This window comes from Dromaius novaehollandiae, chromosome 25 (assembly GCF_036370855.1).
Source record: "Dromaius novaehollandiae isolate bDroNov1 chromosome 25, bDroNov1.hap1, whole genome shotgun sequence".
Lineage (NCBI taxonomy): Eukaryota > Metazoa > Chordata > Aves > Casuariiformes > Dromaiidae > Dromaius > Dromaius novaehollandiae.
In genome coordinates, this window is record NC_088122.1 from 552,640 (window position 1) to 580,636 (window position 27,997).

General features: G+C 61.5%; 2 protein-coding genes across 3 annotated transcripts; one reads left to right on the forward strand and one right to left on the reverse strand.

The window, feature by feature from the left end:
* Positions 1-67: 67 nt before the first annotated feature.
* On the reverse strand, positions 68-10,101 carry RNF126 (ring finger protein 126). The gene is made up of 9 exons (XM_064497582.1): positions 9,971-10,101; positions 5,541-5,599; positions 3,928-3,991; positions 3,140-3,381; positions 2,390-2,458; positions 2,235-2,304; positions 1,911-2,004; positions 1,120-1,235; positions 68-891 (listed from the first exon to the last, which is right to left on the reverse strand). The coding sequence occupies exons 1-9, from the start codon at positions 10,043-10,045 to the stop codon at positions 742-744; spliced, it is 939 nt and encodes a 312-aa protein (XP_064353652.1). The 5' UTR covers positions 10,046-10,101; the 3' UTR covers positions 68-741.
* Positions 10,102-12,204: 2,103 nt separating this feature from the next.
* Positions 12,205-27,682, forward strand: FSTL3 (follistatin like 3). 2 transcript variants are annotated; one of them, XM_064497312.1, is made up of 5 exons: positions 12,205-12,322; positions 22,586-22,771; positions 25,167-25,382; positions 26,228-26,455; positions 26,758-27,682. In XM_064497312.1, the coding sequence occupies exons 2-5, from the start codon at positions 22,630-22,632 to the stop codon at positions 26,808-26,810; spliced, it is 639 nt and encodes a 212-aa protein (XP_064353382.1). In that variant the 5' UTR covers positions 12,205-12,322; positions 22,586-22,629; the 3' UTR covers positions 26,811-27,682. The 2 variants fall into 2 exon arrangements, with proteins under 2 accessions (XP_064353382.1, XP_064353381.1); XM_064497311.1 differs by lacking the exon at positions 12,205-12,322 and adding an exon at positions 18,946-19,118.
* The last annotated feature ends 315 nt before the right edge of the window (positions 27,683-27,997 follow it).

Genomic DNA, 27,997 nt, shown 5'->3' on the forward strand with positions numbered 1-27,997 from the left:
CAGCTCAGCACGGCAGTCTCCAGAGAGCTTACCCTGTAGTTTTCCACAAATCATGCATAACTTCTCGTTGAGCTGAAACGTCCATTTATTTGACAGCAGTAATAATTTAAAATTATAAAAACCCTTTCAGTGTTGAGTATCAGAAGGGCAAGGTTATAAAGAAAAATAAATGGGAATTGAGATGGGGAAGGGAAGGATGATGGGGTCTATTTCAAGAGTTCATTTTTTTCAGTGACAACTATTTGCCCTCCCCAGTTGGAGGATCCTGGGAGGGAGGCAGTATTATTATGCTTTCATTTTAAAGATTTCAATCTCCAAAGCAGAAGAGATAGTATCCAAGGGGAGAAGGAGGAGCAAAAGAAAGAAAGAAAGGAATCTCAAATTCAAAACCATACAAACAACCTTTCCATTCAGAATTGCAACCGCTAGCTCAGCACCTTGGGTTTCCCATCCGTGGAGCGCAGCAGCCTTTCACTGCAATGTTTAGAAGTCCACGCGGCAAATGGATGTATTAACAGACAGAGCTCTTTCCCCCCCCCATCACAGAACTTGAGGCTTCTCATCTCTGAAGAGCCCAGAGTCTCTGTGTCTTCAGAACTCAAAGGAGAATTCTGGGGGTTCTGTTTCCCCCCTGCCACCCTCCCCTCGCTCTGCTCTGGAAGCCCCTTTCGTTCTTACGTTGGCTAGGGAGGGAGGAAGGACAGTGGACAGGGCCCCAGGGACAGAGGGTCGGATTAGGATTCATGAGTTGTTCGATGAGTTTTCGTTACTTGGTGAGCTGGAGGAAGAGGAGGAGGAGGAGGAAGAGAAATTCATCCCTGTCAGTCCTGGGGGGTTTGTGGCAGTGTTTTGTCCGCTTAAGCTTTTCCGGCACACAGGACATGTGTCATGCTTTGGAGAACAGACAAAAACAAAACAAGAAATATGGGAAACAGGATTAGAAATGAGATATAGGAGCAGCACTCAAATAAAAGGCTAGAATGACTCTCCTTCCTCTGATCAAAGGCTGCTCACATTTAGGCCTCATCATGGAGGTATGAAAATATTTACAGAGAACAGCATCACCAGAAAATGCTCAAGTGCCACAAAATCCAAGTGACCCACTCAGACAGAACTAACCTGTTCCAGCCAAGGGACTATGCAGCTGTTATGGAATAGATGATTGCAAGGTAACTGTCGGACATTTTCATCAACTGTGTAGTCTTCTTTACATACAGGACACTCTAACCCAGAATCTGTATCACAAAGGGAAAGTAAAACACAGATGAGTAAAGGAAAGAATGACACTCAGTAGGGCCCAACTCGGGATCCCATCACCCCTTCCCCTCCGCTAGCTCTTGTGGCTGCTGACCCTCCCACTGCTCCATCCCTGCAGACAGGAAAGCTTGCTGCTTTGCAGCTCCCACCACCATTACTCCATCCTTCATCGCCCTGCGTTTGATTGGCTCTTCCCTTCTTCAGACTACTACTGTAAGAAACATATTTAAGAAACAGATGCAAGTACATATATACACATCTGTAACAATGCATCTGGTGTTTTACTTGTGTCTATCGCACTAACAAATGAGAGCAACTTGCTGGTCCTCAGGCTCACACAGCAGGACTGCAAAGCACTGACAGCCGCGGAGCCTGGCCTTGGACAGGTTATGTGCTGGCACTTTACTAACACCTCCTCCCGCCCTGCCTACAGCAAGTCTAGAAGACAGCTGTCAACACTGCTGCACAGAGCTGCAGTCCGGCTGATCAGCCTGCCAGGCTGCATGTGCTTCTTTCATCTTTACCCACATCAAACTTTTCAGAACAGTTTGCCTCCCCAGGGCAAATCCATCCAGCCTACATTTCTCTTCTTTGTGCAAGTATAACAGAGCAGACACCTAAGTTTTCGCCCCCCTTTGAAAAGTTTCACTTACCTACGTGTTCCTGTGTGATCTGTATGGTGGGGAGGGCCTGAATCTTTTCTTTGTCTGCTGGCGGTGGTCCAGTGTTTTCAAACTGATTTAATAACTGAAAAAACAACAGGCCACGGAAGGCAGAAAGAAGATGGGAGTTCAGCAGTGCACAGAATCTGTCCAGTTACTGAACGAACGCACTCAAACCCAGCATCCCCTGCGCTATGGGCCTTGTCTCCCATTTCTACACCTTCAGTAGTTTTCTCCCCTGCATCACACTGAATGCTGGCAGTTTTGCAACACTGCACAAGAGGACGGGAGACTCCATTATAATGCCAGTTTTACCTGTGTAATAATTGCATCCAAGCCGTTTGCACCCCAGGCATAGTCCATTGGATTTGAATGCAAGACTCCCCTTTAAGAATAAGGACAACAATTAAACTCCACTGGGAGTAGCAGCAAGAACACTGTCAGAAAGAGCAGTTCATATTCCAACTCACCAAGGACCTAGTCCTAGGTTTGGTATTGTTGTAGGTGCAATTATTCCATTGACCAGCTGCTGGATGATTCTGAAAGACAACAAAAACAGGATCAAATAAGAACTAGCATTTGCTAGCTCCCAGCCCAAAACCCTGACACGGAAGGAGTGGCTAAATACTATTACATTGTTGGGGGGAAAAAAGGCAAGACAATTTCCTGTAACAAAGGCAGTTGCGTCTTACATACTGATTATTCATTGCTAAAGACAAGTTGGAATATTTTATCCAGAAGGGGATGATTTCTGATGCAGGTGGCAAAATGCCTCTCCAGGATACAATTAAAGAAATGTAAGTCTTATTCTCCAGTGCTCTCTACTATTTCCTTTCACAGTTAATACAACATTTTGGTAATAGCTGATCATGATCAGGGAATGCTTTCTTACTACAGGTTTACGGGTAAAATCTCCCAGCCATACAGTAGTCTAGACCACTGTGCTCAGGTAAAATAGCCCCTACAAACTGAAGACAAGAGCTTGAGCACAGCTCTAGTCCCAGCTGAAGTCTGACCATCCAGAAGCAAGAGATCACATGGGACAAAGCTGGGCATCTATGAAAGACAGTCAGACTGGACAGCTCTGCTTGGCAGCAGCCCTTAAGAAACTAGTCCTCAAATATTTGAGGAAAAGAGAAGGACTGATTCCAGGCTAACTCACATCAGTGAAAAATAACTGGGCTTCTGATCCCCACAAGGACCTTGGAGGTCGTTCTCACCCTTCTAGTGTGGGAACTCCCTCGTGCCTGCCAGCGGCACGCCGTGTGGCGAGACGAGCTCGAGGCTGCCTTGCACCATATCTATGCCGAGACTGATGCTCTCGCTCCCTCCGGTTCTCGGAGTCCCTGTTGTCTTCTGATTGCACATTGGACCCGAAAGGAAACTCAAAGCTGTCATCGAAAATCCCGAAGGCAAATTGGCCATAGCCTTGTGGCAAGGTGAATAAGTGCTGATCCACGTTCTGGGAGGGAGAGAATTCAATGAGCAGATTGTAATGAGAAGAGAAGCAGTTCTTAGCTTTTACTACTGGCATTGCACCAGCCTTCCAACAAAGATTAGTCTCTTCAGATCCCCAGCAGCTCACAAACCTTGGATAACACAGGTGATCAGTGCACACACAGAAGTAGCTTAGTGATGAACAGACAATATAGACTGAAACCACATAAGGAGGTAGGAGATAGTCACTATTACTTCCCCAGTTTCTTTGTAGCTTCTGCATGCAACCACGGCCTTCTAAGCTGAGGCTACTGCACAGCAACACACCTAGACAGCTCACTAAATCCCAGCTTAGCCCTCTCACAACAAAAATAAGCTACAAGGGATGGTCCTATTAAAAATCGTACAGCAGAAATACTACATGCAGAGATTTCAGGAGTTGTATGTGGATGATATTAATACATCCTTCCCTCGAATGTTGTCAAAATCCAGGGAACATTTAAACAATCTACTAATAGAAAGTACTTCAATGGCAACAAAGAAAATATTGGAGGAGATAGAGAGGAGTTACCTCGAAAGGATGCCTGCTCTGAGCGCTGGTTGATGTGGAGGAGCTGGTCTCATTGTCAGTGTTCCTGAGAAGCATGAAAAGCATTAGTAAGCCTCAGAAGGGTGCTATGGAAAGACTTTCCCAGCAGAGGAGATCAAGGGACATGATCTTGACATGAAAAGCAGACATCATAGCAGCTCAGTTATAGCACACACTTTCACAGGAATCAGCTGATTTGTTTTTGCACAGAGCCAGGGCTAGTGGGATCTCAGAAGGCTGCCAGCCTACCTTTCTCCCCTGTGGCAGGATCAGCTCCAGCCAATCCAGATGCTAGCCTGTCCTCAGCTGCTGATTTTTAATTGTCCACATCAATCTTCATTTCACCCCCCTTGCAACTCTCATTTTCCTACAACTTCGCCCATCTCTTCCCACCCTTTTAGATTCTGATTTCATGAAGCTACAGAGAATTGACTCAACTACAGTGTCAATGAAGGATTCCCTGCACAATCCACCTCAAACAAATCAGCTAATCCTCCGGAACACCAGGAAGAGAAGATTTAAGGTACAAACCCTGACCACTATGACCCAAACATGCTTAAGTCTAATCTTGGATCAAAGGAATTTCTTTCTTGCAGAGTCACGTAACCAGAGAAGGAAATGGGACAGATTATTAGGAAAACCCTTAATATCGTTAGGCTTCTGCTTCTGGAGAGCTGTAGGAACATTTACTCCTCAGTATCCAAGTCCATACTTTGATATTAAAGACAACAAAAAACTAAAGGTTCAGAGACTAAGACATTCTCCCATGGTTACAGCAAATGACCAGTACAGTTAGGATTAGCTAGGACTGATTTCCGGCCTCTAGTAATCAGATGAAACATCACCTTTTCAGTACAGAAACCTAAGTTGGTAAAGACTACTGCTCTCCCAGCTTTACGAATGGTTGGTAGGCAGCAACATGCATCTGACGGACATCCCACACAGGTCAGTAAGGCCCTGCACTGAGGGCGTGCCAGTCTGACCACATGCTGCTCAGCCATTCAGAGCCAAGGTCCAGCAAACGTGCCTGAAACATTTTAAGACATTTCTCCTGCTGCTGTCCACTCTGACACTGCACCAGAGAGAAGCCCCATTGCTGAGTCAGCAGTCAAACATGTGAACGTAGATCTCAGCTGCTTCAGCGCAGAGTCCAAAGGCTTGGTCAAAATGTAGCCCCATTAGTACTGCGAACTAAGATACTGAATTCTGCACTGACACATATATACACTCTCCATCCTGCGGATTCTTCTTTTCAGACAGTTATCTCTACACGATAACCCAAAATGGCTGGAGCTATCACATTCCATGTGGAAAGCCTCTCTGCCACCATTTTCTCTTTTAAATCAACCCTTTCCTCCCTGCATTTACCAGCAAAGTATGACACTCAGTATTCCCATAGTTGATGTACCTGTGGAGACAAACTGCAAATTAAGCACTACGGAACCATAGTGAAGAAAGATAAGCCAAATACTGGCCAGAAAAAGTAAAAATAGTGTATTTAGTATGCAGCACTGTCTTTTATCTAGAAGAAGAAAGAAAACAGAGCAAAGCAGACTAGTTTGCTCTAGCAATAACATTTGGGAGCAGCACATTACCTTGGCTCTTCAGGAAGTTCTTCAATAAAACCAGATTCACACCTTGGGCAAATATAGTCCTATAGGAGAGAAAAGACTGAATGAGAAAAAAAGTCTCATGTAAAAGCCATAGAGTGCCTTCAGTGTGACGGGATGGAAAAGGAGCCCTCTAGTCCGTCCTCCCAGTGCTACTATCAGAGAGAGCACAGTTCTGAGGACTTACGATGATCCCCAAGGAGCCAGGCACACAGAACAACAATTTCAGAGGAAATTCACATTGTCCCAGACTATTTCACAGACTGACTGACCGACTGTTCCCTGAATTGAGTGGGCTTAGTTATAAATTCAGCAATAGCCTCCCTAGCCCACCCCCTCCCAGAGCATGTTTCAGTTCATTAAGGCAGGTAGAAGGATTGCAGGAAAACTCTTCCCCCCATTTACTTCTTAAGAAAGGAATTCTGTCCAAATGAAGATACTTCACAGAACGATTAGGTAGAGACAGAGAAATTCCTTTCACCACCTGGCTTTCTCCATAGTGTAGCACAATAACAGTTTTAAATCCTGCATAATGCTATTTCAAGGGTAACAGTTTATCCACCCAGTGCAGACAGGACACCACTACTGTAAAAAATTGTATTTAAAGATACTTTTATCATCTGTATTACCTAGCATAAATGGCAAGCAGAGCTTTCACAGCAGAGCCAAAAAGACCCCAAAACGCTGATATTTGCCTTGACCAGACTAGTGAGGCAAATTATTAAGACAGAACCTGTTTAGAACATGGCTTTAGAAAGATTTGGATAACACTAATTAATCCCCAGTATAGACAGAGCATTAGGTAGCTTCTGATGTAGTTCTGGGTGAAACGAAAGCAAAACCACCAGCTTTCCCAGAAAAGTAACGCTCTAATACTAGTTTTTAAATAGCTGAGTATTTGTATACCTCCCCCCATCCCCCCCAAAAGAGGCTAGACTCTCCTAATGAAATAGCAACAAACAGGGAATTACAGTATGGGCTAATTAGAGCGTCACTGTCACTTAGGAAGAATTAAATGGAAAGCTATTACTAATAAAGTCTGGGATTCACACCACACAGACTCCAAGAAGACACAAGAGGGTCATTCTGCAACACAAAATACCAGAATTTTACACTCCCACGCTCAATGTTCACTATAGAAAGCTACTGCCGTATTTCTAGCTTTTAATACTGAAGACTGTATATTTTATAATAAACTGCCTGTCTGTTCAGATACAGGAGTCCTCAGGAGTTTGCTACTGTTGCTTTTCTCACAATTCTCAATGTTAGTGAATAATTTATACTTCATGATCACACTATCATAGCGAGAAGAAACTCAGAATGCTTAAGATCGCGAAAGGAAATTACTTCGCTTTTCAGCAGAATGTGGTCATTGCGCTTGACAAGAAGTAATGCCATACAGCGCAGCGGAGTTGGGACAGGAAGCAACGCATCCTGCACCTAACTTGAACCAAAGTTAAGGTGGAACAACTAGTGCGGGCAAAATATAACCGCCCCAAACCCTGGGCAAGACACAGGACCCAATTCTGATAAAGCTGAACTCGGTATGCCAGAGATTTAAGAGCCCCTAAGAAAAACAAAGCAACCACAACAAAAGCAAAAACAACCCCCCCACCACCACACTGGTTCCCTCTACTATATCTATGCTCAATATTGTAATATGCCCTAAAACAAACTTAATGGATTCCCAGAAAGAGGACAGGACGCAAGTCACGTGAGTTTATTTTGATAAGACATATGGATCCCTCTTCAAGCCAATGCAGAAAAAAATGATGAGACCCAGGCAAAGCACAGCAGCACTGGTGATTCACTTGATACTGTCCCTGTCTGCCCAGGGAGATAAGGAATTAGCAAAACACCATCCAGTTACATGTCCTAGAAAAAGACTTAGGGAAGTTGCCACTCCCTCCTCCATGCAGAACTCTTTAGATTTGCGGTTGTGAAATAACTAGGTCTACAAAATTTACACAATGTTTGATTTCAAGAATATTTCTACACCATCCAAATTCCTCTCAGAGCTGGTTATTGGCACACAAGAACAACCATGTAGATTACAGAAAGTTAAATCAGTTTCCTCTGCCTTTGAAATAAGCCCTTACTATTTTACCCAACATTTTAGCAGTACACCACTGGGACAAATTATTATGCTAGCCACATTCGAGAGAAATAAGCGATTTACTTCTCTCAACTCTCCTATGTAAGGGGACTTTTCTGCTTACGGACAACTCTGAACATAGTAATCAGCAAATTCTTTCGCAGCTGGAACAGCACAAATGTCAAAGTTTGTTGTTTCTCAGACAGTTTCAGTCATTCCTTTTGCAGCATATGCCATGACATCTCCAATAGAGTAACTCAGTCTGCAATCAGTAAGTGAAACCAAACTTGGATCCTAAACAAGTTAATTGACTATCAATTAATTAAACCTGAACCTACAACAAAAGTTGCCTGCTCCTAACACAGTTCAGTACATTCGCTACCAGATGTGTTCTGCCGGCGTATGCAGGTAGAGTGTTTAAACAAAGGTGAAATAAAATAGGGTGTTTAAACAAAGATAAATGACCAATGTTTCTAGGATTCAGCCTTCAGCACATCAGCCACTTTCTCAAGCCAGTCTATTTATTTAGCAGGAGCCTATCAACAGTTTTGTCCTCGTACTTAAATACAATTTATTAGATGTTGGTAGATGCTAAATACAATCTGTTACCATCAAGGCCTACCCTCACCCTAACCAGTAAAATTGATCAAAGAGGCAAAAGGAAAAATGTCATGTCACAAAAACAAATTCACAGTGAAGGCTAATCAATTGTTCTGGTAGAGAGACATCTTTAACTCACAATCAAGCTATTCCTTGACTTTTAAAATGAAATGAATGTTAAAATGGAAAAAAAAGTTACGCTTTATTCTAACAAGATGCTGTCAAATGTCTCAGGATAAATAAAGACTCAGAAACAAAGGCAGGGCTTGTTAACCTCATAATCAGATTTAACATCTTACAACATTTGGTAGACTAGCAACAGAAAATCTAGTCACGATCAAGACAATCAGTTATTTTCCAACAGCCAGTGTTCCTTTTCTACACTTAGGAGGAAAATAAGAGTCTTTACAAGTAAGCAGTAAGGTTTTGACTCAGTGATTAAAGCACACCTGTTCAAGCACTGCTACTAGCCTATGAAGTGCTTCCTCATCAGTTAGTGGAAATACCGTGTGCTTATCATTTGTGTATCTGCCCATTCCTGTGTCTTAAAAATTATCACTCGCGAAGCTTTTCTCCTGTTTATTTAAACCATAGTGAAAGATGACAAAAAAAGATAACCTCTCATTGTCCCACAGAGAGCCAGTTCACTCTCTGGGATAACAGTGTTGTTTTCTTAGTTTGGAGAATTGTCACACAAATGACCTTTTCTGTCAGCTGGAGATGCCCTGCATGAGAAAAGCCCTTGGATGGGGAAGGGCTGCTGGAAACAAGTATCTCAGGAGAAGCATCCTACCAAATTTGCTTTAAGGCAACTTTTGGTTAATGGATCTATCCTCGTAACAGCTGCCTTTACAGCACACGCTCAGCAGGACGCTGCAGTCCCCGAGAGCCCCCGCAGACAGGCCTGGTGGGACCCCCTGCCGTACGCACCGCCCCACTGCCCTGCTCCCAGCAAAGCCTTCCCGCTCCCTCCGCCCAGGCCTCCCCCGCCGCCCAGAAACCTCCCCGCCTTCCTCCCTCCGCACCAGGAAGAGGAAGAGGACGCCCGCGCCTCCCCGCGCTCCGCCAGCACACCCCGTCTCTGGCTTTGCCAGCTGCCTTCCTGCGGTCCAAGGGGGCCCCACGGCCCCCACTGCGCCCAGGCAGCCCCCGCAGCCCCCTCCCAACCCCGTCCTGTTCCCTACCCCCCCCCCGCCTCATACAGCCTCACCCCAGGGCTCCCCCTTCCCTCGCTCAGGGCCAGGCGCCTGCCCGAGCCCCGGAGCCCCCACCCCGCCGAGCCTCCCGCACGCTCAGAGCCCCCCAACCTCCCCGAACACCCACCCCTGCGTCCCCGCCCCCTCCGAGCCCCCCTCACACCCAGGGCCCCCCACCCCTGCGTCCCCGCCCCCTCCGAGCTCCCCTCATACTCAGGGACCCCCGCCCCTGCGCCCCCTCTGAGCCCCCCCCCCATACTCAGGGCCCCCCACTCCCGAGCCCCCGCCCCCTCTGAGCCCCCTCGTCCTCTCGCACTCAGCCCCCCCACTCCGCCCTCGCACTCGGCCCCCCGGGCACTCAGCCCCCCGCCCCGCGGCCCAGCCCCTCCGCGAGCCGCCCCCCGCCCCCTCAGGCCTCACCCCCACGTGCCCAAACAGCCGGACCCCCCCAGCCCTTGCCCCCAGCCCCGTCCCCGGCGCCCCAGGGCCGCGCCGGCCGCGGCCGAGCCCCCGCCCTCACTCACGGGCAGGCGCGGGGCGATCTCGGCCGAGCAGCAGTGACAGAAGAACCGTCCCGGCTGCGGGGAAGCCTCCGCCATCTTCCCACCCACCCCCCCCCCCGCGCTGCCCCGCACCGCCCCGCCTGGTGACGCACGGCAGAGGCGACGGCGGCCGAGCAGGGTCTCAAAGGGCCCGCGGCGAGGGAAACGCGGAAAAGAAGGGGCGGGGGAGGGCAGCGGGGGGAAGGGAGGGGGGAGCCGCTCCGGGGAGGCGGGGCGGGCGGGGACGGGGGCGGGGACTGGGAGGAGAGGGGCGGGGCTTGACGTGGGCGGGGCCAGTGGGCTATATAAGGGGGCGAGGGCGCGGTGCTGCCGCCATTTGCTCTGCTTGTGAAGCCGTGTTGCTGGGTGGCTGGTGCTGCCCCACAGGCACCTGCTCCCCCTCAGCCCGGTGCTGCCCCCGTGGTGCTGGGGCCCTGGCGGGGTCCCTGTCCGCCATGCCGTGGGGCTGGGGCTGCCCCCGTGGTGCTGGGGCCCTGGCGGGGTCCCTGTCCGCCATGCCGTGGGGCTGGGGCTGCCCCCGTGGTGCTGGGGCCCTGGTGGGGTCCCTGTCCGCCATGCCGTGGGGCTGGGGCTGCCCCCGTGGTGCTGGGGCCCTGGCGGGGTCCCTGTCCGCCATGCCGTGGGGCTGGGGCTGCCCCCGTGGTGCTGGGGCCCTGGCGGGGTCCCTGTCCGCCATGCCGTGGGGCTGGGGTTGCCCCCGTGGGGCTGGGGCCCTGGCGGGGTCCCTGTCCGCCATGCCGTGGGGCTGGGGTTGCCCCCGTGGGGCTGGGGCCCTGGTGGGGTCCCTGTCCGCCATGCTGTGGGGCTGGGGCTGCCCCCGTGGGGCTGGGGCCCTGGCGGGGTCCCTGTCCGCCATGCCGTGGGGCTGGGGTTGCCCCCGTGGGGCTGGGGCCCTGGCGGGGTCCCTGTCCGCCATGCTGTGGGGCTGGGGCTGCCCCCGTGGTGCTGGGGCCCTGGCGGGGTCCCTGTCCGCCATGCTGTGGGGCTGGGGCTGCCCCCGTGGGGCTGGGGCCCTGGCGGGGTCCCTGTCCGCCATGCCGTGGGACCAGGGCTGCTCTCCCCGCCGCAGGCCGGGCTCTGTGGCAGGCTGTGGGGTCTGGAGCCGTCTGGGCGCTGCTGGGGCTGTGCTGGTCGGGGGAGGCCGGGCAGCCCCTGCTCGGCTGTCCCTGGGCTCGGCCCCCGCCCCCGGGGACGGCGGGTCCGGGCTGCTTCCGAGGTGGCGTCGGTGAGACGGGGCGGGCAGGGGCCCGCTGGTTGCGGGATGCTCCGGCTCGAGCCCCGTTTCGAGCAGAGATTTCTGGGCAGGCTGGAGATAAAACGGCCTCGGAAGCTCTCTGGGGAAGAGCTGCAAGCTGAGGATGGTGCGGCATGTCCGAGCCCCGGCCTTCACTGCACCACTCCTCGCGTTTTCTCCCTGGGGAATCTCCTCTGGGTAGAGCCGGCGGACTTGGGGCAGCTGCCTGGTTTTCCAGGTGCCTTGCAGCGCGGCTGCGGCCGGATCAGCATGTATGCACCGGCTTGCCAGCGGCGCACCGGCGTGCTCTGCGCCAGGCACCTTCCGCCCGCTCTGGCTGGGAAGCGGGACAGAAATCCCACGTCGTGCCAGCACCGGGTCCTGGCGAGGGAGCGGAGGGTCGGCTCCGGCCTGCGCCTCTGCTTCCACCCATCTGCTTTTCCGTTTCCATGGCAATGGCAGATGCTGGCCTGAAACTGAATCCGGTGCTGCCATTTGAGCGACGGCCAGCGCCCGGGGTCAGGAAGCACAGGGAGGAAAATGTCACGCTGCAGTCACTGATATTTTGCAAAGACAATTTATCGAGCGGTTGCTGCGCCTCGGGTCCCTGCGGGGAGGAGCCTGTCCCTCCCGGTCTGCGTCTCTGGGCTCGCGAGTCCCTTGTGCCAGGTGCTGTTTGCAGAGCATGGAAGGAAATATCAGTCGCATACTCAGATCCCTGTTTCTTTGATCAATAAACCCCAAAATTTCTGGGGCGGCTCTGAAAGCCATGTGGTCTGCAAGGTTGTGGGGCTCAGGGCTGGGGGATCTGCGAGGTTGCGGGGTTTGGGGGTTGCGGGGTTTGGGGGTTGCAGGGTTTGGGGGTTCGGGGTTGGGGGGTTTGCGGGGTTGGGGGGCTGCGGGTTGCCCGTGGCACCGGCCCTGCTTCCAGCAGATGGCATCTTTGGCCCAAGTTTGCTTTCCTTGCTTTTTTTCAAGGGGATGAGAGAGGGCTGGGAAGGTGTTTTGTGAAGCAGCTCTGGACTCCTGAAAGCAAAGCTCAGGGAAACGTTCACCACGGATTTACTCTCTCCACACCTGTAAGTATCGGTGTGAAAGCAAGAAGCCAAGGGCCGGGGTATGAAATTTTAAACTGGAAACGGTCGTGTAACGGCTCGATAGCTGGTCAGCAGTTTCTGGAACTGTTTAGTAACTGTGTAGAAATTTCAGCTGCAGAATGACTGCAGTTTAGTAACTGATCACTGATCCCGGCTGCTGATAAACACCAGCAACGATCTGCGACCGGTGAGGAAATCTGCAGCTTTTTCCCCCCCAGGAGGTGGGTGTAGACAGTTGGACGTGGTTCAATCCCAAGGGAGCCGGAGCCGCGCGGCGGCCCGCGGAGCGGAGCGGAGCCCGGGGCAGCGCTCCACGCCCCGGGGAAGCTCCCCTTGACGCCGAGGACGCGCACCCGCGTCTCCCTGCGCCGCTCCACGGCCTGGAGACAAGTCGCCACTTGATCGAAGGGATGCTTGGTGCATGCGGAATGAGGAGGGAGCGATCCGGCTCCGCTGACTTTGTCCCTGTGGAATTCCCCGACGCGGGAAGCGCGGGTGCCGAGCGGGGCCGCGCGCGGCTGCAGTTGGCGACTGCTAACACGCGGCGACGGGGGCTCTCGCGGGGCCCCTCGGCCAGCGGCGATGGGTCCGTGCGGGGCCCGGCCGTCCCGGGCAGGGGCCGGCACTGCAGAACCATGGCGTCGTAGGCCGGTTCGGGCCCCGGAGAGGGGATCTGCCTCTGTGTCTGCCGCAGCCCTGGGAATCGGGTTGCTGGGCTTGCGCGTGGCTCTGCCCGGGCTCACGGGGAGCCTGGATCCAGCTGGGAGCAGATTTGAGTCACCGGAGAAGCCAGGGGCTGGGGTGATTTTCCCACGGTGCTGCGGAAAGGCACGAGCTGCGCCCCGTCCGGAGAGGACTGACGCAGCGGTGACACCTCCCGCGCCAGCCGCGATTCATCGCCGGCAGAGCCTGCTCCCGGCAGCCGGGCCGCGCCGGCACTGCTCGGCCGAGGCAGCGGGGACGCGGGGAGCGTTTTGGCCGAGGGCAGCAGAAAGTACCGGGAGCTCGACGTGGTCCGTGGGGACGGACGGGCCGAAGGGCGTCTCCGGTAGCTGTGCGTCGCGATTCCGACGGGAGGCCGGCGTGCCGCGCGGCCAGACGTGCCCGTGGCACCGTGGGGCCCGGCTGAGGTTTCGCGGAGGTGGTTAGCAGGCTGCGGAGGCCCCCGTGGCGCCGGGGCCTTCCCCGAGCAACGTGCCCCGCAGGGAGTAACAAACGCCCGGGATAAATCCTCCGGCTCCTGGATTTGCTGACACGAGATCTGCAGTGTTTAGATAAATCCCAGACGTGCAGATGTTATTCCGCACAGACATCACATTGCACAGACGCGTTCGCCGTGGCTCCCTCCCCGTCTGCGCTGCGCTCTGCGGGGCCCGGGGTCTTTGCTCCCGTTCCCTGTCTGAGCACGGAGGGGCTGGTGGGCCACCAGAGCCGGGAAAAGACCTGGCTTCCCGCTTCCAGCCTCCCTCGTCCCTGCTCCCGGGGCCGGGCGCAGCGGGCGCTGCCAGCAGAGTCCCGGGCGCCTCCGGGTTCGGTTTCCATCTCCGCTGCCACCCTCCCGCGTGACGCTGGCACTTCATCTTCCGAAATGTCTCAGCCTCGGCCCCGTGTGCTGAAACTAAGCAATCCTGGGATTCTCCCCGGCCCGTCGCGCCTCCGGGGCTGCCCGGCCCCGGCTCGGCCTCCCGGTCCCTGGAGGCGGCAGCACCCGCGGAGCCGGGGCGCCTTCCCAGCCCGCTGCCTGCCGAGGGAGCAGAACTGGCGCGGCTGGTCCCCTCGCTCCCCTCCGCCCCAGACGGCGCGTAATTGCCTACTTTAATTAATACATGGGAGGCCGCTCAAAGGAAAGCGGCGAGGTTCATTGCACGCGCTGCAGGGCTGTCTGCCAGCCCCGCCGGTCGCAGCGCGGCGGGTTCGGCTCGGTCTCCCGTTGGGTGGGAGGTCCCGTCCCCACCCCGTCCCCACCCCGTCCCCCCGGCGCGCGGTCCCTGCCCGGGGGAGCCCCCCGCCGCGGGGGGAGAAGGTCCCCGTCTCGTGGAAGCGCCTTCGGGCTCCACCAAAAATTTCCCTTTTCTTTTGCTTTTTGGATTCCTCGCTTTTCTTTTCTTACGCTTAATTTAAACCATTGTTTTTCAAGGGAAATCTTAATGTGAAAAACATGTTTTGTTTTTCTCCTCGCTGCACGCCCGGGCTGTGAGAGCAGTCGGGCTCCTCGTCTGCAGAGAGCCGTGGCCGGGCGGCCGGGGGCTCCGCGGGAGGGACGTGCGCGCGGCTCTGCCCGTCGCTGCCGAACCGCCGGGTCCGACGAGGGGGCCGGGTCCCCGGGGCGCGGCAGGGCGCCCGCGCCGGGTCTGCAGAGCCGCTTTAACGGCCCGGGAGGCTTCTCCGGCTTTGGGCTCCTCCGGACCGGTTCAGCCCCACGCGGTTCGTTGCGTTTCCGGAGCTGCCGGCTCGTCCCTGGAGGCTCGGTTTGGAGCCGGCCTCGCGCCGCGGCGGAGGCAGCGTTTAGGCTGGGGAAACCGCGCGGGCGGCCGGGTGCTGAGTCACGGCTGGCTCCCACGGCACGCCGGCGAGGGCTGCTCGGGGACGCGGGACGCAGCCCGGCCGCGCCGCGGGGACGGCTGCACGGCGCCGGGACACGGCCCCAGCCTGAGCCCGGCCCGGCCGCCGGGGCTGGTCCCGCTACCCGGCTCCGCGGCTGCCCCCCGCGAGGCTCCGACGGCCGCGCGGCGACGAGACCGGCTCCGCCGTAAATCTGCGTGTTCACCGACGGGGGAGACGGGAACCGGAGCCAGCGGCGAGCCGGGGACGAGAGACATCTGCTCTCGTGCCGCGGGGACGGCGCTCCGCCAGGCACCGGCTGCCCTGCTCCGGCAGGGCCTCCCCGCTCCCTCGCCCCGCGGCCGCCCCGCTTTCCCCCGGCTTTGGCCGTGTCCGTCCTGCCGGGCTGGCGCTGGCTGCTTCCCAGTCCCCGCGGCCGGGCCGTGCCTGGAGCACCGGCTGCAGGATGCGGTGAGGTCCCGGCCGGCCGTGGGGACGTCAACGATGGGAGAGCAACGCTCGGCTCCGTGCTGGAAGGGGACACGTCCACGGGGCGCGGGGGCATCTCCGCTCTGCCCCGTGGAAACCTGCCCCGGGACGGCCGAACAGAGGGGTCCCCCGGGACGGCCGGAGCCCGAGCATCCTCTCTCGGGCACGGGAGGGAGGCTGTGGCGCCTGGCAGGAGGTGCCGGCAAAGCACGGAGGAGCAGGCGGGCGCGGGGGCTGTCCCGGAGGAGGCTCTGCGGCATCCGCAGTGATGCCCGCCGCAGCAGCGGGGCCGGGGCCTCGTCCCGGGCGCAGTCGGGCCCTTCTCGCGCATCCCGGGACCTGGAGCAGGGTCTGAGCGGGGGGTGTTGAGAAACCCGCAGCCCCTCGAGGGCGGCAGGGCCCCGAGCGAGGCGCAGACGAAGCAGCTCGTGCCCTGACCAAACCCTAGAGCTTCCCCAATCGAATCGCTGGCTGCCTTTGCGGGGAGCGAGGTGCAGGCAGCAAAACAGATCAAGACTTTAATTAAGCGCTTGGCACAGCGCCTCGTGAAAGCTTTCCCGAATAATCAATGCGAATTGCCTGAGACATGAGCACCTCCACACTGCCCTGAGAGCTGGTGTGAAGTTCACCAGCGAGCGGCAGCGCGGCAGGCCGAAGGGGGACCGTGGGACGCGGCCCCGGGTGCCGCATCATTTAACCTCTTTGCCATCCGCGGTCTGAAAGTGGAGGTGAATAGCGTATTAGTTTAATGCACGGTTTATGGTGCATTAGAAGCCGGAGCCGAGGGGAGAAGAGGCGCTGCAGGAAAGCCGCCCCGCCGCTCGCCAGCCGCTCGTGGGGCGCAGCCGGGCGGGAGGGATCCGAATGCGACCGGCAGCCGAGCAGGCAGGGCGATCAGATGCGGAGGGGCAGGTCTTGGGAAGATATGCAGCTCTGCCGCCCTGCCCGCCCGCGTTTCGCGGAGATGGAAGTGTCCCAGCAACATGAAACGATTACTCGGCGAGGAGAATCCAGCTCAGCAGTTCTTGGCATTTGTTCATGGCTTTTCATCTTCAAAGCTCTTTGCGAACATTAGCTAACTAATCCCTGCAACCTTCCTGGGAGATAGCGCAGGATCAAGCGGAGGAGCATTATCTCACCGCAGCAGATGGGGAAACTGAGGCACAGAGCGGTGACGCCGCTGCCCCCGGGGCGCGGGCGAAGCTGCGTGTCAGCTCCACTGCTCTCCCCGGCGCCGGTGATGCAGCCATGAGCCATAAACACCTCTCCAGCCCGCCCGGCTCCAGCTCGCGGACGCGGTGCAGGAATCCAGCCCCCGGGGCAGGGCCGGCAGCGCCGCTGCGTCCGGGCAGACGTTGCGCGCCGTGGGGCAGTGCCATGGGCCAGCGCCTGTCCCCCCGCCCCACGCTCTGCACCCATAGCCTGCGACGCGCTTGGCGGGAGGTCTGTGGAGCGGGAGAGCGAGTCCAAGCCAAAGGCAGGGCCGGGAGCAGCCCGCCACTCCTGCCGGTGCCGAGTGCTTTGCCGTGTGCGCGGCCGTCCTCGTCCGCGGTGCCTCCGCCTCGCGGGAGCCCAGGACAGTCCCCGGCACGCCGCGCTCGCTCTGGCCTCAAGCGGGAGTTTGCCCGGGCCTTGCCGGGTGCACGGTGAGCTTTGCTGCCCCAACTCGAGCAGAGAACGAGCGGGCCCCGTTGCACCAGGCCCGGCTCAGACCCCGGCGCTTCCCGGGTGACGATGCCGCCTCTCTCGGCCCCGGCTCCATGCACCAGCCCAGCTGCCGACCCGCGGCAGGATGGTGGCAGCATGTTGCATTGGGGAAAATGCACCATCCCGGCTGGTTCTAGGGCTAAAGCTCAGCATCTTCCCCCAAAACCGCGCGGCCGGATGGCCTGCCAGCTGCATCATGAGGACGGCGCTCCGGAGCGGCGCTGGGTCACAACGGAGGAGCAAATTCCTGCTGCAAATCCCCCTGCTCGTGGCCTCGACCCGCCTCGGGCACTCGCAGCGCTCCTGCGCTCTTGGCAGCATCTCCATCAGTGCGGGAGACGCGCACGAGCCCCAGCGTGGCCACGCAAAGGGCTCCCGTCCGGGGGCACCTCTGAGCCTGGCAGACGGGCACCAGACCCGCGCCGCTCCTCCGGCCTGCCGAGAGCAGGCTGAGCTCGGTCCTGCGCAGCGCTCGGCCCCGCTCCCCTCCCGGCTCCCCTCCCGGCTCCCCCGGCCCCGCATCGCGCCGGAGCAGGCGCCCAGCTGTGCACATGCTTCCAGATGTGCACAGGCTTCCAGATGTGGCAGCACTTGCTGCTCCAGAGAGAGGTAGGGACCCCTTCCCCGCCGAGCCGGCTGGTTGTGCAACGCTGCCGGCGGCCGGGAAAATCCCTGCTTGGCCTCCGCAAAGCTCCTCGGACAGCCCCGAGCACGTGAGCGAGCGCATCACTACCCGCTTTCCCATTGAAATCCAGCTCGGGGACGTGGCTTCCCGGCCCTCTGCCCTTACATGGGCAATCGCCTGGGGAGGCCGGAGCGAGCCAGGGTCAGCGTGGCCGGGAACGCGGCCGGAGGGAAGGGGAGGCAGCGCCGCATGCCAGGAGCCGGCCCGGCCCGCGGCCCCCGGGCCCTTCCCGCCTCCCCCGCGGCCGCAGACGCTTCTCCTTCCTCTGCGCAGCGCCCCGCTGCCCCGACCGCTGCGCGGTCACCGAAGCCCTGTGGGTTACGCCAGTGCACGCGGAGGGAGGACGCGGTGGTCAGCGGGGACCTTTGCTCAGTCTGTGCTTCCCGCTCCCAGCTCCCGCCACCAAAGCTGCATCCAGGCAAACCCTGCGCCGCGGCGGGCTCTCGCGCTGTGTGGCACCGGCTGGGAGGAAGGAGGCCGCTGCCGGACAGCGGGTGGTGTGAGGCCCCCGGGGTCGCGATGGGGCCCCTCTCCTGAGAGCCGGCTCAGTCCTGTGGAAAGGAGCGACCTCGGCGGAGGCCAGCGCGAGGGGTGGAGCGCTGCTCGGCGCGTGCCGTAGGGATGCGCGAGGCCGAGGCGGCTCCCGGCGCCGCAGCAGCAGCCGGAGCGGGGTCTGTGCCGACCCTGAGCGTGGACCGAGCCGGGCTCTGCTCTCCCTCCTCAGCTCGCAAGGCCGTGTCGGACCGGGGCTCGCGCTGCTGGAGCAAACGGGACCCGTCCGTGCCTCAGCTTCCCCAACGGCAAAGCCGGCGGGAGCCACGGGAGCGGGGCCTTCCCGCAGCGCTGCCGGCTGGGGCTCGCCCTGCTCGGTCGCCCCGCTCGCACCCTTGTGCACACTCGCCTTCGCCCGTGCACGCGTGCGGTGACGTGCACCCCTCGCGCTCAGCCCCCGCTCGCGCCCCCGCTCATCCTCACGCTCTCACTCACACTCGTTGGACTCAGCCTCACTCACACTCACCCCTCACTCACACTCCCCGGCACCGCCGCTCCCCCCGCTCCCCCCACACCCGCCCTCCTCGCTCGCTCCCACCCTCGCTCGCGCCCCCGGTCCGCGCTCGCCCCCCGCCGCGCCCCCCCCGGCGCCCCCCGCCGCCGCGGCCCGCCCGCCGCCCCGCCCGGTGATTCACGCCGCCCCGCCGCTTTATAGCGCCGCGGCCCCGCCGCCGCCGCGCAGCAACAGGTCGCCGCGGCGCAGGGCCGGAGCGCGGGCCCGTCCCGGTCCGTCCCGTCCGGCCATGCCGCTGCGGCTGGCGCTCTGCCTGCTCGCCCTCTGCACCCCCGCCGCCGCCGCGCACGGTGAGTGCCCGGGCGCCGCCGTCCCGCCGCGGGGGGGTCCCGGGGCCGCCGGCAGGTGCTCGGGGCGGCGGCGCGCTCCGACCCGCCCCGGCCCCGCGCGGCCAAAGTCCGGCCGAGCCCCGCCGCCGCCGCCGCCGCCGCCGGGCTGCGCGGGCTTCGCCTCGGGAACCGGCGTCCCCGGCGGGGGGGTCCGGCCCCCGCCGCAGCCCGAGCCCGGGCGTCCCGCTCGGGGAGCCCCGCCGCCGGCCGCCCCCGCGGGCGCTGGTCCCCCCCGCGCGGCGCTGGAGCCGCCGCCTGCCCCGCCGCGGTGCCCCCCCCCCCCGGGGCAGCCGCTGCTCCCGCCGCTCCCCGCGGCCGCCGAGCTGCGCGCTGCCGCTCCGCAAGCCCCAAACGGGACGGGGGGAGCCGGGCGCCGCGGCCGGGTCGCGGTCTGCGCGCGGAGTTTGCAGCTCGGGTCCCTCCCGGTTCGGATGCCGGTGGCTTCCGCGGTGCCCGAGGAGCGTCCGTGCTCTCCGGTGGCTCTTTTCCCGCGGGGAAGCCTGTCCCGCGCCCCGTCCCAGCGGGAGCCCCGGCAGCCGCGTCCCAGCTCCGGCCTCCCCCGCAGCGGCGCTGGTCCGTCTCCCGCTCGCGTGGTCGCGCTCGTCCCTGTCCCGCGGGCAGGACCGGGGCTCCTGCGCTGGCAGGAGACGCCCCCGAGGACGGCGAGGGCCCCGCGAGCCCCTCGTGGCGCTTCGACCCCCAGGACCGCGCCCAGCGCTGCCCCAGCCCGCGGGATTCCCGCCTGCCGCTCCCCAGGGTCGCGGGTGGAGGCTGGAAGGCCGCAGGCGGCGGAGCCCAGCCTGCCCCGGCCGGGGCACGTCCCGCTCCCCGGCTGGCGACGCGGCGGGGAGGCCGCGCTGGCCCCTCCGGAGCGGGGTGTCCCGGGGGTCTCGGTCCCGTCCCCCCGTACGGAGCCCCCTCGCTGCCGGGAAGGGAGAGCAGAGCCGGCCCCGCGGGAGGGGGAGGCCGGGCGCCCGGGGGCTGCTCCGGTCGTGGCTCCCTTCGGTGCGGAAACCCTCTCCGCGGCCTCCCCGGGAGCATCGCCCGCGCGCGGAGCCGTCCCCTGCGCTGCTGGAGCGTTCGGGCGGGAGAAGCGCCCGTTCTGCAGACCCTCCGGCCAGGCGACTTTCTCTGCCGAGCGTTTTGGGGCTCCCTCGCGGCTCTGGGCGTTGGAGGAACGCGGGAGCTGCCTGTTCGCGCGACCCCCGGTGCTGGTGCACAGGCAGATTTCTATACGTGGCAGCAATGGGGGACTTCATATGTTTTGAAATTTTTTTGTTTCTCTTAAAACACACGAGCAGCTGACCCACTTTTTGTTGGCAAACGATTCCGCGAACGAAGCTATTTTAAAGTAGTCAAAGATCCCAGAAACCCCCCTGTTTGGATGTTATCAGACTGAAAACTATCTCCCGGGCACTGGAAGTGCCAGGGAGGCATCTGGTTCTCGCTGGGACCGCGTTTCGGCAGCATGGGAGGGCTGGCGCGGCTCCAGCCCGGAGCCCAGGAGAAGCAGGCTCTGCCACCCCTGCGATCTGGCTCGTTTTCCCGGCACAACGCGCCTCGCCGTTGGGATGCCCTGGGGTGTTCTCCTGCGTTTCGTGGCTCTCTGCCGGCTCTGCTCCCCTCCCGGGGGTCCCGGGCACCCGTGGGCTGTGGGGAGGTTTGGGGCCGGGGCAGAGCCGCCGAGGAGCGGGGCCTGCAGCCGCTCGGGGACGGGGCCGCAGCGGGATGCCCCGGCTCGGCCGGGCGCGGGCAGCCCCCGCGGATGCTCCTGCGCCCCGAGGGCGGTCGGCACAGAGGGGCAGAGCGTGTCCCGGCTCCCGCTCGCCGCGCAGCGGGGCAGACCCAGGCGCGTCGCTTGGCCCGTCCTTTTGGGCCGTTAGCTTGCTTTTCGGATTGCCTCTCTGCTTCCCCTTCGTCAGCACCGCTTGCAATGTTCAGGCTGTAAATGTAGCTTCTGTAACAAGCCTGTGAGAGAAACCAAGAGAGAAAAGCAAGAAAAGAGCAAATCTTGCTGCCGAGGTCCTGGGCCTGCTCTCCATCTGGCTTAAGCGGCTGGGAAAGGGGTGCCGGAGGGCAGGCTGCATGCACCGACCTCCCCGGGCAGGGCAGGGCGCAGCCCCGCACACGCTGCTGACGGACGAGGGTCTGCGCGTGCCGGCATCCCCCAACGCCGACGCAGGAGCCGGGCTTTGCGCGGCGGCCGGTCTCGGGACCACGATCGAGGGTGGGCGAGGGGAGGTGTGTGGGGTCGGCCCGTCTGCGGAGCGGGGCTGCTCCGTGCGCGTGGCCGTGCCGCAAGCACGTGGTCCGAAAGCGGCTCGCAGCCCCCGGGAGCTCAGCGCCGCGGCGGAAATCGTGGCCGCGGGGTGTTGCGGAGGAAAAACGGGCTTGGAAGAGCAATTAGAGAAACTCGTGGAGGATAAAGCCGCTGACGGCATGAGACATGCTGCCCTGTTCCTGGAAGCCCGGAGCTGCGGGGCCGGGCCGGGCTGGCTCCATCCGCGCCTGCTCCTGCGCTTCCCGTAAGGAGCTGCCGGCGGCCGCGGCAGGGCCGTGCTGGAGCCCACGCGCCTCTGCCCAAACCGACATCGGGCTCCTGGGAGGGAGGGGACGGGGGACCCGGGCTCCGAGGCGGGTGCCGACATCGGCTTCGGAGCAGGGCAGATCCGCAGCTCGGAGAGGAGCAGCTCCAGCCCCCGCCAGCCTGTCTGAGGGCAGGATCCGGCCCTTCCCCCATCCCTTTGCATCTTTAGCCGTTTAGCAAACCTCAAATGCAGCTAATGAGAGTGAAAACCCAAATAAGCGTCACAAGAGGCTGGTTTGCAGAGGCGGAAATTGCAAAGGAATCACTCACAAAAAAAAAAAAAGGACGAACTGATTCGCTCATGAAGTTGAGGAACAAACAGGCTTTTGACTCAGTGGGATCAAATGCCGATGGGCTGGCGGTGTCCCAGGGGCCGGGTCGGGCGCCCCGGTCCCGCGCGGGCGGTGCGGCGCGTCGGCCGGCTCCTGCCAGGCGCTGCGGATCGGACACCGCTGCGGGCGGGCGCTCGGTCCCTGCCGGCGCTGGGCTGCGTGCGGCCCCCTCCTCGCCGCGCTGCTCCCCTGGCCGAGGCGAGAGCTGGGGCCGGGGCCGGGGCCGGGCAGAGCTCGGGAGCCCGGTGGGCCGGGAGGAGCCGGGCTGCCCGCGGCCCCGGGAGCCGGCGAGGGGGGCAGAGCAGCTGCGCCGCAAACCCCCACGCTGCATCCGCGGCCCCCGCAGCCGCCTGCGCCGGGGCAGCCCCTGCGCCGAGGAGCCTCTTTCGCTCACAGCTCGTCCGCCGCCGGCCGTCCCCAGCGCGGGTGCGGGGAGCGGGGTGCCCCGCGTGCGGGGGCGCGGTGCTGCGAGCCCTCCTCACCCTCCTCATCCTCTGCCCTCGCTGCAGGTGGGATCTGCTGGCTGCAGCAGGGCAAGGAGGCCAAATGCACCATGATCCTGAAGACGGGCGTCACGTGGGAGGACTGCTGCGCCAACGGCAACGTGGACGTGGCCTGGTCTAACTACACCTACCCGGGCAACAAGATCAGCCTGCTGGGCTTCCTGGGGCTGGTGACCTGCCACCCCTGCAAAGGTGAGGGCCGCCGCGGTCCTCCCGGGGAGAGCGGGGCACCGCGGGATGCTGCGGGACGGGAGAGCGCCGGGTCCCGGCACTGCGCCCGGACAGGGGCCGCTGTCCCTTGGACGCTCCCGGGGACGATGCTCTGCGCCCGCGGCCCTGGGAGCAGCGGCGGCAGCGGGGCCGCGCCGGAGCCGGGCCAGACGCTGCAGCAGGGCCGGGCTGGCGGGGCAGCCGCCGTCCCCAGGCAGCTCTTCGCTTTATGTGTATTTATTTGTTTGTTCCCCGCGGAGCGGAGCTGTGTGACCTGGCTCTCGGCTGGGCAGGCCAAGTGCAAGGAGCTGCGCTGCGGCTTCCTGTTCCCAGTTTCCCCAGTGCCCTCCCCAGCTCTGGCCAGAGGGGAGTTTCTTTATTTTTAAGGAAGAAATCTATTTCTTCCCCTCCGCTCCCCCTTCCTCCTCCCCACGTCTCCGAGCGTGTGTGTGAAATGGCTTTATATAACGGGTAGCTCCAGAGATGGAAGCGCTCCAGCTGTGCGTTCCAGGCCCTCCAGATGTTCGGGCGCGCGCCAGAGGCACGGATCCCCCAGCCACACTTGCGTGGCCGTGTGAGAACATGCTCGAGGACCTGCTGGCCACAGTAGTCAGGAGCAGGTCTTTGGAAGGTCACTTGGTTATTTGCTTAAAAAAAAAAGGAAAAGGCTCTGAGCAAAACAGCTTCTCCCGGTCCTCCGCACCTCGGCCGTGGCTCCCCAGCGGGGCTCGGCCGGCCCCGGGGGAGCGGGGATGCCCGCGGGAGAGGCCCCGGCCGGCACGCACGCCGTGTCTCCCCCCCCAAAAGCCCCTGCCTGTCCCGGTCCCGGCCGGATGGCGCGGGCGCTGCCTGCTCCCGGGGCTCCGGTGAGCGGAGGCTTGGAACGGGCCGGGAGGATGGCTTAGGGCCGCGCTCGCGGGGCGGGAGGGAGGGGTTACTCTGGGATAAGGCGGCTGCAGCCACCGGCCCTCGCGCCAGCAGCCGGGTCGGCCGCGGCCCGGGGGGACGGTGCTGGCGGGTCCCGGGGGCTCCTCCGCCGGGGAGGCGAAATTCCCGGCTGCAGCTGCCAGGGACGCGGCGTCCCGCGGCCGGACCCGCTGGGGCGGGAGAGCCGGGCTGCCGGCGCTGGGTCCCGGCTGGATGGGCCGCGGCCTCCCTCCCTCTGCAGGACCCCGCGGTGGCCCGGCCGGATGGACCCCGCCGTCTCCAGCCGCCCCGGGCCGCCTGCCTCTGTCCCGGGGTCCCATCCCGCTGCCCCCGGCGCTGCCCTCTCCCCGGAGCTCGCCCCCGCCGCGCTCCCCCTCCCCTCCGGCCCGTTCCGGGCAGGCCCCAGCTGTGGAAATGGGGGAGGAAAGCGGAAAACAGCCTGTCTCCCACCGGGGAATTTCCCCTGGGGAAAGCTGGGCCAAGCAGACAGGGATTTTCTCCTCCTCCTCACTGTCTCCCAAAACGACCCATCTTCTCCGGGGAAATCCCCCTTCTTGCTCTCCAGCATCCCCCCCGCCCCGCGCACGTCTTCCCAGCCCCGGCTGCGGGATCCCGCCTGCCTCGGGGGTAAATCCCCCTCTCGGGAAACGTCTCCGTCCCACCCTGCTCCCCCCCACCAGCGCGGTGGGGCTCGGCCCCCCACGCCCGGAGGCAGCCCCCAGCCCCCAGGTCTCGCCCTGATGCTCTTCCGCGTCCCACCAAGCCGCCGGGCAGCCTGAGGGGCAAAGAGCCGCGCGGGGGCTCGCGGGGTGCCCGCCGGGGGCTGCGGCCACGAGCCTCCCCGGAACGGGGTGCGGCCAGGAAAGCCCCCGCCGGCCGCCCCGGCCCCTTCCCGCCCCCCGCGCGGCTCCGCGGGGCCCCGGGGCCGCCGGCCGCTCAAGGGGCCCTTTGAGGGCGGGGTGGCGGGGCCCCGCGGGACAATGCGGCCGTCTGTCTGTCCCCCCCCGCCAGCGCCGCCGCTCGCGGCCGCGACCCGCTCTCGTGTTCAAGTCACGGAGGCCTGGAGCAAAACAGGGCTGGGTATTGTCTGATTAAAGCGGAGCTCTTGATTGCCCAGACGAGCTGCAAAGCCCAGCTCCTCCTGGAGGATCTGGGGCCGTGCAGAGATGGATTTTCCATTGCATAAGGAGGAGAAACGTCTCCTTCCAAAAAATAAATACATAGAAATGAATTAGCTGGTGCCGATCCGAGGGCCAGCGCTCTGGCTGGGGTAAGTGTTGGATGATCGCTCCGAGCCGCAGCCAACGACCTGCTCCTTTGCGGAGCTGAGCAGATCCAGATGCTGCTCCGAGCGGCTCGGCCGCGGCGGGGGCTCCGCGCCCCCCCGGAGGCGGCCCAGGCGGAGCGGCGCGGCGCGGGGGCCTCAGCACCGCCGTCGCTCTGTCCCCAGAGAGCTGCGAGGGGGTGGTGTGCGGCCCCGACAAGGTGTGCAAGATGAAGCAGGGGCGCCCGCAGTGCGCCTGCGCCCCGGACTGCTCCAGCCTGCCCCACAAGCTGCAGGTGTGCGGCTCGGACGGCTACACCTACCGCGACGAGTGCGACCTGCTGACGGCCAAGTGCAGAGACCACCCCGACCTCGAGGTCATGTACCAGGGCAAATGCAAAAGTAGGTTCCCGGCCCCGTCCCGCGCCCGCCTGCCCTCCCCGCTTCCAGCCCCGCGCAAGCGCGGGCCGAGCTCGCCCACGTGAAAAAGCCATCAGCGGCCGTGTGCCTCCCCCGGTTACCCGCGCCCCCGGCCCTCCCGCTGCATCGCGAGCCCCGGGCCCTCCCGGTGCATCGCGAGCCCCTGCGGTAGCGAGGGGAAGCGGCGCTTGCAGTGTCACCGTCTGCAATGACACCGTCCCCGCTCCCCCTGCCCCGGGGCAGCCCCCGCCGGGGAGGCGCGACCCCCCCGCGGCTCGAGGTCCCGCTCGCCGGGGCCGCGGGGCAGCTCTGCCGCTGGAGCAGCGCGTCGGCGTAACCGGGGTCTGGGTCTGGCCGCGGGCTGAGGAATAACAGTCCTTAAAATGTCACTTGCAAACATCAAGCCCCTTTTTTTGTTGTTTTGTTAAAGGGAGCAGTAATCCTCCCGGCCCTGCCAAGAGCTGTCAGAATTATTATGATTATTTTTGCCAGCCCTCCTCTCTGAAATGCTTTGCCTGTCAAGCCCTGGACTGCACAGTAAAATTTGGGGCAAGAAATGCGAGTTGCAAACTGGGAATTGCAGATGCCAAGTCTCCTTCCAGTCCAGGAGGAAAATAAGGGAAGGAGGAGGGAAGGCTTTAAAAAGTGTTTACAGCATCCGGGGAGCAGCGGCAGGTCCGGCGGTGGGGCGCTGGCGCGGGTCCCTGGCGGGGTGGCGGGGCCCGGCCGTGCCCGGGGTCCCTGGCGGGGCGGCGGGGGCCGGGGGGCTCTCGCGGCCGCCCTCCCTCCCCGCGCCCGGCTGGCTGAGCCCGCGCCGTGCCCCGCAGAGTCCTGCTCCAGCGTGGTGTGCCCCGGCACCCACACCTGCGTGGTGGACCAGACGGGCAGCGCGCACTGCGTGACGTGCCGGACGGCGCCCTGCCCCGAGCCCGCCGGCCTCGACCGTGCCCTCTGCGGCAACAACAACGTCACCTACCCCTCCGCCTGCCACCTGCGGCGGGCCACGTGCCACCTGGGCCGCTCCATCGGGGTCCGGCACTACGGGAGCTGCTCCGGTGAGTCGCGGGGCGGGGTGGGACGGGGCGGGATGGGATGGGGCGGGATGGGATGGGATGGGGCGGAACGGGGTGGGATGGGGCAGAACGGGGTGGGATGGGGCGGGATGGAGTAGGATGGGGCAGGACGGGACGGGGTGGGATGCGGTGGGACGGGGCGGGTGGAGATGCTCGACGCTGGCCACGTGCCGGCCTGGCCGGTCCCCTCTCCCGGGGCGCCGGAGCATCGCTCCATGGGGCCGGGCCCCGGCAGCCCTCTCGCTCAGCCTCTCTGCTTTTCCCCCCTCCGGCTCCGTTTCCAGCCGCGGCCAAGTTCTCCGTGGAGACAGACAGCGCCAAGGAGAACTACGTGTGATCCCCCCTTCGCCGAGAGGCCGGACCAGGAGACGAGGGCATTATGTGTATACTGTACAAACCATATACCTGATATTTATTAAGATAAAAAGATCCTTATTTATAGCTGTGTATGTTATGCAGCCGCAGGGGCCCGACTCCGAGCTCCGCCAGCCGGGGAGGAAGGGCGGAGGCTCCCGGGGCTGCTGCCGGGCCGGTGCCGGTGCCGGGGGCCCTTCCCGCGGCCGGGGGGGCGTCCGTGGCGCCGGGCCCCGCGGCACCACGTGTCCTTGGCCGGCAGCCCCGGGCCTATTTATTCTTGGATGCGATTCTCGGTGCTGCGCTGACGTTCCTGGCCGGGACCTTGATGTCTGGGGGGAATCGACGCTTTATCTTTCACCGGAGGGATTCAGCCGCAGCTGCCAGCAGCAGGGAACGCAGCGCAGGGCTGCATCAGAGCTGAGATAGATATATTTTTATATATATATATACGTATATATATGTACGTTATTTTTTCCTAACGTTTTAACGTATGTATGTTGAAGCCAGGTTTAGTTTAGGTTTTCCAGGCACATCCAGAGCCTCGCGCCCCCGTGGGAGCCGATGCCCCGGGGAGGGAGCGGGGCGGCGAGGGGCCGTGCCGGTGGGGCGGGCGTCCCGTGGTCCAGGCCCCGGGGCCGGCGGCTCGGAGCTGCCCGGGGCACTGGTCCCACGTGTCCCTTCCCGCAGCCCCGGCTCTGTCCACACCCGCTGTATTTATTTTTACTCCTCTCTCATTTTGTGTGTGTTTTGTGACCTGTGTAAATACTGTCTTGTCTCTGACACCGAGGAACTATTGCCTTTATACAAATACCATATATATATAATATATATATATAAATACCCTATTTTCTATTTTTGTATGATTGTGTTCTGATTCCTGAGGCAGGTGCTATGGGGACGTACGCGTTTCCTATTCCACGTTGTTGGGGCATTTCACGGCTGCGTTACGGTTGGGATCGTAGTTAAAGAAAGAGTGAGAGGTGCTGTGGGCCCGGCCGCGCGGGGCGGTGCGCGGGGTGCCGGTGGGTGCAGGTGACGGTGCCCCGGCTCGCCGCCGCGCCGGGCAGCACCGCAGCCAGCCAGGCCCCCGGCGAGCATCTGGTTCAGCTTTGCGCCGGGGTTTTTCCACCCCGGCCAAGTCTCCTGTCTGCGCGGCGGAGAGGAAGG

Coding starts and splice junctions, on each gene's coding strand:
- RNF126 (XM_064497582.1), bottom strand. CDS start 10,045: ATGGCGGAGGCTTCCCCGCAGCCGGGACGGTTCTTCTGTCACTGCTGC. Junction 3,992..5,540: donor GAACTTCCTGAAGAGCCAAG/GTAATGTGCTGC, acceptor CATGCTTCTCAG/GAACACTGACAATGAGACCA. Junction 2,459..3,139: donor GGAGTTCCCACACTAGAAGG/GTGAGAACGACC, acceptor GTTGTCTTTCAG/AATCATCCAGCAGCTGGTCA.
- FSTL3 (XM_064497311.1), top strand. CDS start 19,058: ATGCCGCTGCGGCTGGCGCTCTGCCTGCTCGCCCTCTGCACCCCCGCC. Junction 25,383..26,227: donor GTACCAGGGCAAATGCAAAA/GTAGGTTCCCGG, acceptor CGTGCCCCGCAG/AGTCCTGCTCCAGCGTGGTG. Junction 26,456..26,757: donor GCACTACGGGAGCTGCTCCG/GTGAGTCGCGGG, acceptor CTCCGTTTCCAG/CCGCGGCCAAGTTCTCCGTG.